Below are 15,778 nucleotides of genomic sequence, written 5' to 3' on the forward strand. Positions count from 1 at the left end.
TCTTAAATGGTCCATTTAAATACATCTGCTCGCATCATCTGGCTCTTTTATTCACACCTGCTTCCAGACCACCCCCTCTCAGCTCATTCCCTAGCCTGCTGCTTTTAGTTAAAGATCACTTCCTCTTAAAAACTCGCTTCCACCAAACAGCAATGTTGAACATTGAAGTACTAAGTGCACAACATTTAGAAGTGACTGCTACCTCTTGCCAGGGTATATTCTCAAATCTACCTTTCCCTAGTCAGTCTCATAATACATTGAATGAACTGTACTGTCTGTCAAACTTCGATCCTAAGTGACTCAGAAGCGGCCATATCTTATCGGATTTGTACAGCATGCACTACAATCAGGAAGTAGTCAATGGATGGACGGTGAGCCAAATCCGAACTCGTGGACACTTTTGAATGTACCCCAAAATGTTGTTTACTTGCAATTATCATTGTTGTTGCTGCTGTTTTCTTTAAATTATCTTCTCTGGACTTTGACCAACGAATGCAGACCTTGACAAAGCAATTGGCTACCTCTAAATGATCATAGAATCATAGAACACTAGAACTGGAAGGGACCTCAAAAAATCATTGAGTCCAGTCCCCTCTTCTCACCGCAGGGCCGAGCACCGTCTAGACCACCCCTAACAGGTATTTACCTAACCTACTCTTAAATATCTCCAGTGATGGAGATTCCACAACTCCCCTATGCAATTTATTCCAGTGTTTCACCACCCTGACAGGTAGCAAGTTTTTCCTAATGTCCAACCTAAAACCTCCCTTGCTGCAGTTTAAGCCCATTGCTTCTTTTTCTATCCTCAGAGGCCAAGAACAACAATTTTTCTCCCTCCTCGTGACACCCTTTTAGATCACGCCCCATACACAATGCAATCCCCTGACCACTGCCAGAAAACAAACATTTCTCATTAATACTCCTATTCTCAATCCCTGACTTCTTTTGCTAAAACAATCTGACAAAACTACCAGAAAGCATATCTACTCAGACATAAAAACCTAACAGGCCCAATTTAGATTAAAAACTCTTAGGGGCAGGCACTGTGTCTTGTTATTTATCTGTACATCACTGGGCATATCTTGAGCATTATAATACATATTTGGGATTACATAATATGTAAACAAAATAACTGGCACCAGGGATGGGCAAAATTGCCTTTTGATGGCTTGCTCTAAATCTCTCAAAAAACCTCAATTTCCCCAAAGATTTCACAGTGCTGGAAAGCAATGCAAAGTCCTAAAATGGACAATAAAATACCAGTTCCATATTTTATACATGAAGAACTCTTGCAAGCAATTTTCTTTTCTACATACCTTGTCAGCAGAGCTGAGCTACACCCAGGAGGCTGAGTTTAAGATAGGTTGGAGCAATATTTACTTCTGATGAATTAACTTCTTTATGTTCGAAAATCTTACTGGAACTTGTATGTCTGGATTGACACCAGTTATTGTACTGCAAGGTTTTTAATAGGACTTTCCTTTGCAGATTCAAGTCTCATAGTGGACTTCATACAGTATATGCCAAAATAGTTAAGTCCCTATGTACAATTTATGCAGACTTGCTGGTGACTGCTTACCTGTTGGAGGTTCAGCAAGAGCTGACTTATGTTGCTGAACAGAAGGTTCAAATGTCATCAGCTCTTCCACTGCTGGGACAGACACGTCTCCCACAGCCGGAACAGACACTGCAGAGATTAAGAGAAGTTAAAGAAACCCCCAGTGCACTTCACATTGTTAGTTTTGAAGTTTTCAAATGTGGGATGGCAAAAGGAGGAAAAACACCCACAAACTAGATTTGAAGGGCATATTTTTACCTAATGTGACTGTGTAGAATTCCTATTAGTGGCAATGGCAGACGCATCTTCGTGTACAAAGGGAAGCAAGAGTTACAATACAAAATAGTCCAAAGTCTGCATTCTTGGCTACCCTCCTTGTTTCACACTCTTGTAATACCAAAGTGGCTCAAACTACTGCATTCCGCTGCACATCCTATTTTTAATAGCACTAACTCCTACTCAGGTGTGCAGTCTTACAACCTGAAAATCTACCCGGCGTATATGAAGCCCAGGTGGTAATCTTCTGATATGTGGCAATGTGTAGCATGCATTCAACAGGAATGAGAATGACTTATTTAAGTAGCATGCTCTAGAAGAATTCCTGTGTAAATACACAAATAATTCAGCTGGCTGCACCTTTACACTTGAAATAAGTGCCAAGGATCTTCAGTTGCCACTTGAGCGCAGAACCTTGTTTTCCATCTTTTTTTTTTTTAATCACACCTCTCCAGTTGCATGGTACCCATGGCTCTATGCCAAGTAGGAGCAATGACTTACTCCTGACTGAGAAAGCAATGCCATCAACTAAATCACTAACAAGACCACCTTCTCTCACCCAAGCACTGGCAACATCTGATACTGAACTTGACAACAGAACTCCACTTGGGATGTATATACAGGCTTTAGAATGTGCCTCATGAGCTTTTATTTCATTCAACAGACAGACAACAGCTCTCTCCCAGCGCCTAATGATTTCAGAAGTGGTCAAATTCTTCAAGGATACTGTTCACTCAGTTTAACCCCCAAATTTCAGCTTTTACAAACAAGATTTTGGGCTTTTTTTAAACAAAAGCATAATAAGACCAAAAGAACTGTTTTCATGCAACAGTCTGAGGACACTACAATTAGAATATGACAGTGGCCAAAAACAAACAAAGCCTATTTTCATTATCCAAACTTAGTGAAGTACAAAAAACAGTATCAACAGTGGGAAGTAAATTACGTTTTAAAGAGAGATTCTTAACAGTCTTAGGCAATGATATTCAACAGGTCTGGAGCCAAGTTAGCAATCAAAATTCAGAAAGAGCCACAGTAGAGCGATTTCACAGTTTCTTTGTGTGTGTACGTGTGCGTGTGGGTACACAATTCTCTTCCATTTCTAAAATGGATTTTTTAATCTAACCACAACCTTTAATCAACACTACAGGACTCACTTTTTCCAGTCATAACTGATACTTTCATTACTGTACTCAATGATCTGAAAAGCCCCATACCTAGGTTTATACCGATTATGCAGTATATTTGAATTTCCAAAGCCAAGACATTGGCCGATGTTTATTATTTACTGTTTCAGCTAGGGTATGACCCTCTCCAAAATAAATTAAACAACAAGTACAGAATATATATTACTGGAAAAGATATATAAGTGCAAGTAGTATTGTTACAGTCCAACAAATTCTGAGTTTTGGTTGACACTACGGCAATTTACATCCAACCAAAGTAGTGTCAGAACTAAAATTTGGCTCCTGTCATCAAAACTGCCCTGCTATACTGACTTAACTGCACCTCCACAAGAGGTGGAGAGTCAATGTTCATGTAGTTGCTCATACTGACACTTACTGGCTCTCAGAAGTAATCTCACAAACTGACGCGGACACTACAATTGATGCAATTGCTCCCAGTAAGGATATGCACTGGGGACACAAGCAAAACATACACATGCACAAGCAATATAATTACTGTAGTGGCTGTATGCTGACGTAAGTTAGGTCAACTTAATTTTGTAGCATAGACATGGCCTCAGGCTCACAGGAGGCAGTGAACAATAGGAACAATAGGGTAAAGAAGCATCAATAAATTGAACCTATGATGGCACTGGTAGGACTACAGCAAAAAAGTCAGTAGTTTATTTTTTATATAGGACTACCAACCACAAAAAAAGTTACCCCGGTTTATGGAACTTTACTATTTCAACCTACAGCTCCTGCAGAACGTGAAGAATCATTTAATCAGCTGCTGGGCATATTTAATGCAACAACAAAAAATGTACTTAGATTTATCATTCCCAAGTCATACAATTCAGCCAAATCCACCCACCTCTGAATTTTTACTCTTGGTGGGTTTTTGCTAGAAGTTTTGAGAATATGCTATCTTCAGTAAAATGGGCTCACCCCAGATACCAACCCCTTCAAACATTGGACCTGAGCCTTTAAAGTAATCTTTTATCAACATCATCTTTGTCTTATACCATCAACCAGGGTCAGTGGCTTTTGTTCATCATCATCCAACTTGATACCAACTTTCTAAATATCCTCCTTCAGTTCACAATTCTGAACCATCAATATGATGGGGACTGCAATATGATGGGAACTAATTCGGCTACAACTACTCAAGAGAGATCTTGGAGTCATTGTGGATAGTTCTCTGAAAATATCCACTCAGTGTGCAGCGGCAGTCAAAAATCAAATAGAATGTTAGGAATGATTTAAAAAGGGATAGAGAATAAGACAGAAAATCTCTTGTTGCCTCTATATAAAACCATGGGATGCCCATATCTTGAATACTGCGTACAGCTGTGGTTGCCTCATCTCAAAAAAAGATCTATTGGCATTGGAAAAGGTTCAGAAAAGGGCAACAAAACTGATTTGGGGTTTGGAACAGGTCTCATATTCAAGGTACGGGCTTACTATGGATTTATGTAGTGGCAATATGATATTTCCTAACATGCCATTGGCTTTTTTTTAAACCACTGCTGCACACTGATAGAACTAGTCCCAGTGGCTCCAAGATCTCTTTCTTGAATGGTAACAGCAAATTTAACCCATCGTTATATATGTACAGTTAGGAGTATCTGTTTCTACTGTGCATTACTTGCAGTTTAGTAACACTGAATTCCATTTGCCATTTTGTTGCCCAATCATCCAGTTTTGAGAGAGCCCACTGTAACTCTTCTCAATCTGCTCTGGATTTATCTATCTCGAATAACTGTGTATCATCTGCAAACATTGCCACTTCACTGTCCACTCCTTTTTCCAGATCATTCATGAATATGTTCAACGGCTCAGGTCCCACAAGAAGCGGACTCCTGTCCTATCACAATGGTCAGCCTCTGGGTGCGGCATGGGAGGATCTTCTTCCAAAAATTTCCAACAAGTTAAAGGTTTCAGTCCTTCCTGTAGTTCAAGAATTCCAAGGTGGGGACTGACTGATTCAAGCATCCAATGGTCTGTACTTAGAGGAACCCAGTTAGCGTATGCGGCAACTATCAAATGAGAGTCCAATGTGGATCTCCCAGACATGGCTGGCTGGTGCCAATCTTTAGAGTTGTGGGACAGAGCAAGACCCAGTACCATCGGATTCCTTCTTCCTTTGTGCCTTTCATTCTTGGATAGAAGGTTTATGTAAACTTAATTCTTTATGATCTGGGTATGAGGTCTCAACCAACTTAGACCACGATGGGGAGGAATACTTTATCCCCCTACCTCCTTTTTACAGAGGCAGCTCTGGACAAGTGCTAGTAATATCCCATACTCTTTTGAGGGGGATCGTTAGACTTGACTATTTGGCCCCTGCTCCAGAACTCACACTCAAAGGCGTGCTGCTCACAGTCCAAGGCTACCATGTAGGAGGTTCTCCCTGTCCTGCACTCTGTCTCATGGCCTTCTCCAAGAGGCGCTTCTACAGATGGAACTCTTGTCTCTCATGGTTTGAGGAGGGAAGGAGCAGCAGAAGCTGCACTTGGCATTGATGTGAATCTCTCCAAGGCAGCGCTGGTGTTAGTTGCTGAAGAAGAAATGGGGCAGAAGATGCAGCTCTTAAACCCCTGGATTCTTGTCATACGACATCCAGGTAGGAAGCTTCCCCAGGTAGGAAGCTAAACTAACCACACTAGCTATAAAATCGCTCACACACAAAAGATTAAATGTGTTAAGAACTATTTACAATATATATTTACAAGTATTGACAGTAGACATAGACCACAAGAGGAACAGAATTTCAAATGAATCTGCGCAGCAGTAAGAAGGAATTGGAGAGGTGTCAGTCCATGCCACTCTCTGTCCTCTCAGTTCAGAGCACAAGGAGAGCATCAGAACGTACACAGACCCACTGACATTTCTTGCTAAAATCTCCAGTCTCAGCTGCATGGAGTGGAATAAACAAAGAACCCCACTCAAAGACTATGTCAAGGTGTACATTAGAACGACGAACAGGAATGGGTCAAAGAAGAATAAGCTGCTTCTTTATATAGACTTACCCTCACAGTGAATGACTCACTATAGCCACAGATAGTTATCACTGTCATTATGCTACCCTCGTACATATTCAGTTTGCTCTTTCTCCACTAGGTATTTTTCCAATACAGAGAATTACACTGAAAAAATTAGTCATCACCTCTCCCTCATGGCCTCATGCTTTAAATGCCTCAATTGGTACCTCACCCAGGCCCACTGCCTTCCTATGTTTCATCATCTTTAGTGTTGTCTGAGTCTTCACCAGCAACGATAGAGTCTCTTCAGCAAAGATACTGAAGTTGTTGCTTGTGTACACTTCCCTTCATGGCTTCTTCAGAATACTAAATCTATTACCAAATAATCCACCACCCACACAGACCATATTTTACCTGTGGGTTCAACCTGCAGCATGTCAGTAGCTTTGGTCTCGTCTCTAGGCTCTGTTACCGCACAAGGAACAGTGGTAGGGGCAGCAGCCACCGGACTTCCTGGCAAATATAGCTCTGCTGCATCCGTTATCCTATTGGGTTCTAGGTAGACAAAAGGAATTTGTACTAATTACACATGAATTAATTTGGAAACACGCTTGTGTATAATGGGAGATCCGCTGATTAGCAGGATTTGCATGCATTTGTCCTGTGACTGGTATGATAGCTAAATTCCAACTGGGGCCATTGAACACGACTAACACAAATTAAATAGAATACTACTATTCAAATACAGAAATTGTGTTCGCCTCTGAAACATGACCTTGATGGTATTTCACACTAATGACATCTTAGAATCATAGACTCCTAGGGATGGAAGAGATTTCAGGAGTCATCAAGTCCAGCCCGTGCGCAAAGCAGGACTAATCCCAACTAAATCAACCCAGCCAGGGCTTCATCAAGCTGAGACTCAAAACCCTCTAGGGATGGAGATTCCACCACATTCCTAGGGGACCCATCCCAGTGCTTCACCACCTAGGGAAATAGTTTTTCCTAATATCCAACCAAGACCTCCCCCACTGTAACATGAGCCCATTGCTCCTTGTTCTGCATCCGTCACTACTGAGAACAGCCTCTCTCCATCCTCTTTGGAACCTCCCTTCAGGAAGTTGAAGGCTGCTCTCAAATCCCCCCTCACTCTTCTCTTCTGCAGAATTCTGAACACAGCAGGGCCAGGGAGCGGTGGGAGAGTGCTAAAGGACAGGCAATGAGCCAGTGGTGGACAACCTGCAGCCCACTGGGGTTGTGTGTGTGATCCACATGACACTGAATTTACCGTTGCCCACACACAGGGTTACCAGATTCCGCTGGTTTCTGTCCATGTTGTTTTTTCCTACCGGTATTACTAAAGTGACGTGCACATAAAGCAAGGGCACGTGAAGTGCATGCTCACTAGGGATGTTAAATATTCCTGTATCAGAGGCAGCAGCGCAGGGAGCCAGGCGGGAGGTGATCCATGAGGGGAGCCAGTTTAAAAACCAGCTCCCCTCGCAGAACTGCTGCCTGTCGCCCCACGCTGCTGCCTCTGCTACACAGGCAGCAGTGTGGGGTGATAGAAGCCCTTATCTGGGGAGAGGGGGGGTCTGAGCTCCCAGACCTGGTGCGAGCTGGAACTCAGCCGGGCTGCCTGCTCACCTGCCTACTCCTCCTCATTGCAGGAGGAGTAACGGTAGTTCGAATTAGGAGCTTTAATTCGAACTACCTAGCCCGTGCCGCATGTAGCTGCGGGCAGGGAGTTCGAACTACCGGGCATTTAAAAATGGCGGCGCCTAGGAACATGCAAATAAAGCCCGGGATATTTTAATCCTGGGCTTCATTTGCAAGTTCGAATGACTACATTAGCCACCCTAGTTCAAACTAGGATGGCAGTGTAGACTTACGCTTTGGGAACTGTAGCAGCAGTCCCATTTTCAGCTCTATCCAGTCTGAAAGCTGGTTACTAATCTTACTGTCACCTGTTTTCATTTTATTTCCTGGATCACCTTCCCTAATAATGGGAAGCGTAAAAATACAAAGAGGAGGGCCTGCCGCCATCTGTCCCCTTGGACATGGGGTTAACGTCCCTGCTGGAGTACTTTGGCCTATTCCCATTCATGTGGTCTGCGAATAGGTTGGTTGTGGGTAGGCTGAATGATTGGACAATTCACCAAAATATCACATGAAGCCAGTCATTCACCTTGTGCCTGATAAGCCAGACTGCTTGCTGGCTCAGGTCTCCCTTGATGTGAGCTGCCATAAGGGAGAGAAAAGAATATTTTGGCCACTCTGATTTCTGCTGTTTCAGCGTTTAGTGCAGGGCTTCTGGTTGCCCCCGGTGGTCCACACGTGTGTCTGTGGCTGAGCTGTTTGACTGAAGCAGGACTTGGCTCCCCTCTACACTGGTCTGGAACCTTTCACTGAACCAGCCTGACTAAGGTTTGCGCTTTGGAACCTTTTCTCCAGGTGCCTTGAGCTGTTTGGGACCCCATGTGCATCAGGAAAACGGGGCCCCTGGAAGTCATTGCCCTTGTAAACTTTCCCCTGAACTGACCATCATTTTAAAGATTTTATCACCAGGGCCGCAACCCCCTCTTGACTCTCCATGCATCTGGGAAGCAGTCCCAGACTTTGAAGATGAAGCCAACGGGGGTGTGATTGTGCCCAGGGATCCCTATGCATGATCAGAAGAGGCCTCTTATAATTCCAAAATAATACAGAGGTCTTGAATCTTCTGGTACCTCTCTGAAAACGCATATACCCTTGCTAGCTTGGTGTCTCATGTTCAATCCCAAGTGAGTTATCTGGGTGGACACAATGAAGGTGGTTTGTTTTGGTGTTGATGATAAAGCCTTGTGCTTGTAGGAGATTGAAATTAGAGAGACAGCTCAGTGTGCCATTTCTAGCGACAGAGCTCAGATTAAGAGATCGTCCAAGAAGGGGCACAGGTGGAACTATGTGGTCTGCGTCCGGTGAGGAGTACCACCAATATCTTTAAAAAGATCTAGAAGACCAAGGACAAGCTGAATGGGAAATTCACATATCGATAATGCTTCCTATTCTAGGCAAACCTCAGCAACCTTTGATGGCAGGGTCTGATTGAGATGTGTATACATCCGCAGATCTACCCAAGTCATAAAATCTCCCTGGGACCGGGATGACAGAGGTTAGTGTCTCCATCTGGAACTTTGTTGTCTTCATCCACTCGTTGAGCCTTTTGAGATCCAGAATGAATCATATTCCTGTGTACGCTTCTGAGTGATTAAGATGACAGTTTCTCTTCTACCTTCTGAGGGAATGCTCTCTATTACTCCCACATCCAGGAAATGAGAAATCTCGTGCCAAAGTAAACTGTGCTTTATGGGGTTGTTAAGGCAAGGGACTGGATTAACAACTGATGGAGTGGAGCCTGTAACGCAAAGGAGTATCCCTGACTCACTAACTCTGACCCACTAGACCACGGGAAAAGCAGCCTTTTCCTCCAAGATATGGAAAATCCTTCCCCCAGGCTTCAAGCTCCAGCCAGAGACCTATGCAGTCATTGCAAATGCCAAGGTTCCCGCAGGAAAACGTCTTCGCTAGTATTTCTGCGAGGGTGAGGGAATGCTTTTGCCTCAAGGCCAGCGTGTGCTCTCGCAAAAGGCATGCTCTGACAGCGGGAGGGTCTGTTTAGACCGTGTGGCATTGTCTGCAGCTACTTGCTTAGCTTCTCCCTGAAAATCACGGCTCCCGTGAATTTGGCGAAGGATAGGACAAGAAATGGAGTTGTAGATGGCACCTGGTTACTGAGCTGGAGGCCAGGTCTTTGGCTGAGACTCTCACAGCATCCACTGATCTTTAAGTAGAGCCAAATTCGGGGTGATCTCCATCATTGAAGGCTTGGCAATATTCATGCCAGGAGAGAGCGAGATGCCTTCACAAAGCAGGTAACACTAGGGAGGGCCCTGAGGGAGATTAGGGAACGTCAAGTCTTTTTCTTTGAAAGTGCCCTCCATTTTTCATACATAGGGTCCTTAGGCTACAGCTCCCTTTCTGAGGGGAAAACCATCTCTTTGGCCAACGATGCTAAGATAGAATCAGCCTTCAGTATCTCAGTAACTGGGGCTTTTGGTGCCTGGATCCTATACAACTTTAAATCATTTCCATTCACGTGTTTGCCCTAGTCTGGCATGTCCCTTTCATCCCTTATTACTTCCTCAAAGTAGAAGTGTGGGGGAATTGCCGCCTTGGGGAAGACTGAAGGGAGAAATTTGCTCTGTCTCACTCTTGGGGCTTTTTTCAGGTTGAATCTGAATAGTGGATACAACCTCGGTGCACATGGCCACAGACGGAAAGGGGGGAGGGACTGGTGTGGGGATTTTGCTGAATCTTTCTCTGGTCCTGATCATAATCAGAACCCGACTATTCACCAGCGTCTGTGGAGAAAGGAGGAGGAGGAGAGGAGTCAGAGGACTCGGACCTCCTAAATTTCATGCTTTTTCTCCTTTTTTGCTTTCTTTAGTTTGCTTAGGGGGTATAGGAGCTCAGTCACAGCTTTGGTGAGGCCTTTTGCTTTGCCAAGAGCCTGAAGTTCTCTCATGAGATCTCTTTGAGCCCCTGCCTGCTAGGTCCCACTGCCTGAGGGAGGGGAAAAGCTTCCAGAGCCCCTGAACTGAGAAGGAGGGAGGTGCTCATGAGCAGGGCTCGACAATTAATGTAATTTACTCGCCCATGGTGAGTAGATTTTAGCCCGGTGTGGCCGCGCAGCGCGGTTTGCGCGTGTGCAGCATGCGGTTCCGCGCGGCTGGCAAGTGGGGCTTGCTGCCGCTTGGCGAGCCCTGCTCATGAGCCCTGCTTCTTTTCCTAGGGGACTCAGGGCTATCTGTGACCTGACAAGTCTGCCTTCTCTGTCCACCATCGGCCCTGTGGGAGATGGAGAGTCAACTTAGCTCCCGAGTTGGCTGACTGGAGAGGGTTCCCATCTTTGGAGCCTCTCCCTGCTCTGCCCATATATTCCCGGTCTATTTTTAGCACATCAGAGTTATAGATGCTCTGGAACATAGGGGATGCCCGAAGACCTAATGGAGCTAGGGACAGACAGCTGAGTACAGGCTGGACATAACTCACTGACTGTTGAACCTGGGAGGGCAGCTTCACAGATGGAGCACATTTGGATTTCAGGGTGCTCTGCCGTGCCCGGAAGGCACAGAGGAGCCAGAAGGGAGGGACTGCAGCTGAGGCTCCATGGGGTTCCAATACCTCGGTTAAAAAAACTAGCCCAGGACAGTATGACTATGGCATAGATTGCCAAACTGACAAAAAAGCCCTCCTTAGGCATATGCGAAGGCGAGATCTGTAAAACCTGCCATCTGCATGGTGCCACAGAGGCAGAGAAACTGGAAGCAAGCAAAATCACAGGGGCACAGCCAGACCAAACACTGACCTGCCCCCGGGAGCTGCAAAGAGAGGTCCAGATGTCACAAACTGGGGGAGTTATGGTTTCATTAAGTCTGCTACTTTCAACTAGAATTAAGCATTTATAAAGATGTGCACAATCTCGGAACATTCACGCTTCATTTTATAGCTTTTCTCAATTCTCAGCACTTTGCCACGAGAAATGTACCTCCAATGAAAGATGCTTTTTAGTCCAAGGATGTTACAGAATCAACACAGGCATGTCTTGCTCTACTACCTACAACACAGCCCTTCACCTCCCTCTTTAAGAGGGATGCAAAGACCAACTACTTCTGGCATTTTAATCCTGCTGAAAGACTCCAGAAACAATTTTCTGGGAATAACCTTATACTTTAAATTTTTACCTGATGGTTCTACAAAGAAAGAGGTTTCTGATCCCTTCACAGCATCCTGAGCTCTCAGCCAATTTTCTTCAGGCACCGTCCCTCCTGCAGTTGCTAAGGGAAACAATTAGTACAGATAGCCACGTCAATGCAAACAGCACTAGCTCGGGACTTCAAAACTGACGTTCAGCTACATATATTTACTTGTGTGGTACAGGCTTGGCTGCTCTCACAACAACATTCTTAGAGAGAACTTCTTAGTACATTCTGGGAAACCTTACAGGACCTGAGCATGTTCTCCATAATATCCCAGGATTATATAAGAGGGTAATAAAAGTACTAATTTTAAAATCAGCAAGCATATGAGGCTCTCTGGTCAATGGGATATTCTGTCCCCAAATATCTTCAGAAATCTCTTAGGTAGAAAATGGAGTTGAAGCATTTTATGTTCTTTCTAATGGATATTAATCTTGACTCATTTTATGTAACTGGAAAAGCCAAATATGACCTTTTTCAGATTAATACACCTAACAATTTCTGACCTGCAGATCCCTCTAACCCAATTATAAAGTAGCATGGCAACAGCAGAAATGTGTTTCACCTGCTATATTCATCAGAGATTCTGCAGTTGAATCCAGCGTAATGAAGGGGGATGGATCTATAACTTCTGCAGGAGAATACGGGAATCCCAGAGAAGGTTGTTCTGGTACCATCACAATTGAATGGGGTGCTGTAAGAAATAAACTACATTTGTCACTGCCAAATTGATTTGTTTCTAACAAACTTAATTAATTTGGTCCACTAACTTACAGAACAAACGTTTATTTTCATCACAAAGCAAGTATGCATATACTGAAGATAAACCTACCCATTAATTTACTCAGAGAGGCATTATATCTGCTATACAGATGAAAGCTAATCAAATGTTATTGGGCAGTAAAAGGAAAGTACTGTGCCTTTCAGGTACTACTCCCAAATAAGCTTTTTGTTATAGTAACTCTCTAGCTGCCACAATCCAAATGTAACCCATCACGTGAAAAATGGGGATAGAACATTTCAAGATGAAGCTAACGTTTCCAGTAACAATGGTTTAATTCAGCTTTTCTTTTTAACTAAAACAAAATAGGACAAAAAGGGGGTGGGAGACAGGGCCTGTGAGGACAGCTCAACCCCCCCCCCAACACTGTTTAGAACAAGAGATTAGAGAGAAAAATGGGGATAAAATTTTTCACTATCGCCTGTTTAATGGACTTCCTGTAAATAGCACAGAATTCCATAGATAGAAGCTGAAAACTGAACCCCTGGTTAACAGCATCCCATGAACATATTCAATGGAGGATTATACCATGAACTTCTTTTGAAGCTTCAAAATGCTCTGTGAAAGGTGGGACAGTCTCCATTTCTGAAGGAAGTAGCAGCAGATCAGACAGGACATCTTCTCTGTGCATCGTGAAGGGCACTGAGGAACAGGAGAATAAGTCAAACATTATCACGAAGGGATGACAACAGGAAAGTAAGATGTCAGAATGCAGAGGATGAGCCTTGCTACCAGCATTGCCCTGAAAGACGTTATACAAAGTTAGGAAATGCGGGTGCCCCCACTTAAAATAATATCTTTTTTTTTGTAGCCAAAATGAGCTGAAGAGTAGAATATAAATATTGTATGGTGTGCTTGCATGTCCCTCTTTCTAACACCAGCAGCATTTAAGTACTGGATGATTTGATGGAGCAGAATACTTGATCTGAGGCAGGAATGAAAACTGATCCAGCTCAGTTCACTCAAATGTCATGTCCCATACTGAACTTTGGGGAAAAACATATAATGATCCATATACGTACACTTTCCTCAAAGCATCATGGAGCTCAAAGCCTTTTGAGCTAGAGGAGGAATTTAGCAAAATAATGAGCCAGGCACAGAAATCACCCTTCTCCTCTGTCATTCAATGATAGTACAAGATGATTGAGGCAGGATATGAGTCTATAACAGGAATGGGTAGGGTAGGTTTTGTGACCTATGGTAAGCAGGAGGTCAGACCACATTATTATGATGGTACCTTCTGGCTTAAAATCTGTGAGGAGAACAAGCTTTGTTATTTGCCCCTGACCAGACATGCTGGTTAATCAGTCTTGCCAAGGAATTGTAGTGCAAGTCAGCAACAGGCAGCAAGAGGCTGAAATTTCATTTTACCTGGACTCAGTTTTTGACTGGCCTGCCAGACAACAGATATGTAATATAGCCCAAGACAGGCTAAGTATTTATATCGCTCCTTTGATGGTATAGACTCAGAGGTCAAGCCAGACACAAAAAAAAGGAAAGGAACTTCCATTTCAGCAACTCTCCGTGCGTATTTACACATACACTGTCTTCCAAATAAACAGTGTGACCACTTACGCCAGACACCGTGAGAACAGTTGCACTGTATTTCTCGTGCTTGCTTCTTTAACTGCGCAGACCAAGCCATTGAACAGAAATGGAATGAGTAAGTGTAGTAGATTGTTTTTCCCCTCTGCCCGTGAGGCCAGCTGAGCTGTAAAAACCAAACACGGGCTGGGCTGACCGCTATGTCCTAATATAACACCCCCCCACATAATAAACAACATGTGACTGCGTGACGGTGCTCTCACAGCGAGGAGGTTGTGGATGAGGAGGAGTACAGAGGACAAACAACCAGGGGATCCAGCTGCACAGCGAGCCAGGACCCAGTTTAGATCTAAGCACCCCCTACATTGTATGGCCACACAGCTTCCCTTCATGCGCCGCGCAGAGGCTCACGGCTGCAGCGGGAAGAGATTTCTCTCCCTAAGGCCTGAAGCCGCCAGGGCCAATGGTGAGGGGCTGTGGGCCCCAACACCAGTGCTCCCTGAAAGCTGTGCACTCATGAGGCCGTTCAGGAGACATTCCAGTGCCACCCAGCTGATTAGCAGCGCGCCCACAGCTGGTTTTTTTTGTTTCTACTGCTGGTGCACTTGCCTCTGTGCACATGCCTTGGCACGCACAAAAAAAACTCGTCTCGTCGCAATGATGGAAAAAATCCGCACAGGGATGGAAAATATTAGAGGGAATGTTGCCCAGCAAGGAGCTGCAAGGGACGGGAGGGGAGCGCCCCTCCCCACTGGCCCCAGCAAAGATCTGGTGCGTACAGAAGAAAGCCCCGCTCCCATCCCCAGCAGAAAGCTGCCCAGGCACTGCCAGACACCCTCCTCCACCTTCTGAGGGCTGGAGCCCAAGTCACTGCCATGCCTGGAGCACCTCCACCCCCAGCTCTGACTCTCCTCCCACACGCAGAGCCCCCGGGTCCCATCCCCGTCACATGAATTTTATTACGTGCACCCGTGTGAAGGTCACATGTTGCACATTCACCTCCATATTGGTGCACATAAGAAAATTTATTCCACTCGGGGTGGAATTTTTTTTTTTTTTTTTTTTTAAACTCCACTGCAGTCCTGCCAATCGCGGCAAATGCAAAGAAAAGGAACTCAAAAAAGTATATGGATGAATTTTCAGTTACAGGGGGCGACGTAGTGGGGGGCTGTCTGCTCTGTAACCCAGGGTCCCCCTGCACTGGGATGTGCGATTCCCACTGACTCACCCACATGTAGATTGGCCCAGACACCTAGGCCCAGCTTGAGCAGATAAGGCTCTTCCAAGAGGGAGAGACAAAGGAAGGGAGGCAGAGGCGGCCACCTGGCTGGGGGGCAGGGTCTGGGAGCGAGGCAGTTTCTGGCTGGGAAACACGAAGGGAAAAGACTAAACTGAGTGCTGAGGGGTGATGGATCCCCTAACCCAAGGGGTCTGAGGCATCCTGTCCCTGACTCCTGTAACCACATCACATCTATGCTGGGCTGTATCCCGGAGAAGCAATAAACCCTCTCTGTTCTACTGGCTGGCGGAGTCTGTTCTCGCTGCTACGGGGGTGCAGGATCGGGGGGGGGGGGATCCCCTACGCACCATCACACAGGACAAGTCACATCTTTTGTCTTTTCATTAACACTCATTCCAGAACAGGTCATGGCACAACCAAGAGAGGC

At 44.9% G+C, this 15,778-nt stretch overlaps 1 protein-coding gene across 12 annotated transcripts in view; it reads right to left on the reverse strand.

Moving 5' to 3' along the window:
- The window catches only part of MAP4 (microtubule associated protein 4), a 250,361-nt gene that overhangs the window by 79,503 nt on the left and 155,080 nt on the right, over positions 1-15,778 (reverse strand). For all 12 annotated transcript variants that reach the window (XM_075923035.2, XM_075923033.2, XM_075923037.2 and 9 more), the window contains 5 exons: positions 13,095-13,208; positions 12,351-12,479; positions 11,771-11,863; positions 6,399-6,539; positions 1,580-1,687 (listed from right to left, as the gene is read on the reverse strand). In XM_075923035.2, the coding sequence (XP_075779150.2) occupies positions 1,580-1,687; positions 6,399-6,539; positions 11,771-11,863; positions 12,351-12,479; positions 13,095-13,208 (585 nt within the window). The remainder of the gene's footprint in view (positions 1-1,579; positions 1,688-6,398; positions 6,540-11,770; positions 11,864-12,350; positions 12,480-13,094; positions 13,209-15,778) is intronic.

Source organism: Pelodiscus sinensis, chromosome 2, assembly GCF_052426305.1.
Source record: "Pelodiscus sinensis isolate ZL-2025 chromosome 2, ASM5242630v1, whole genome shotgun sequence".
NCBI lineage: Eukaryota > Metazoa > Chordata > Testudines > Trionychidae > Pelodiscus > Pelodiscus sinensis.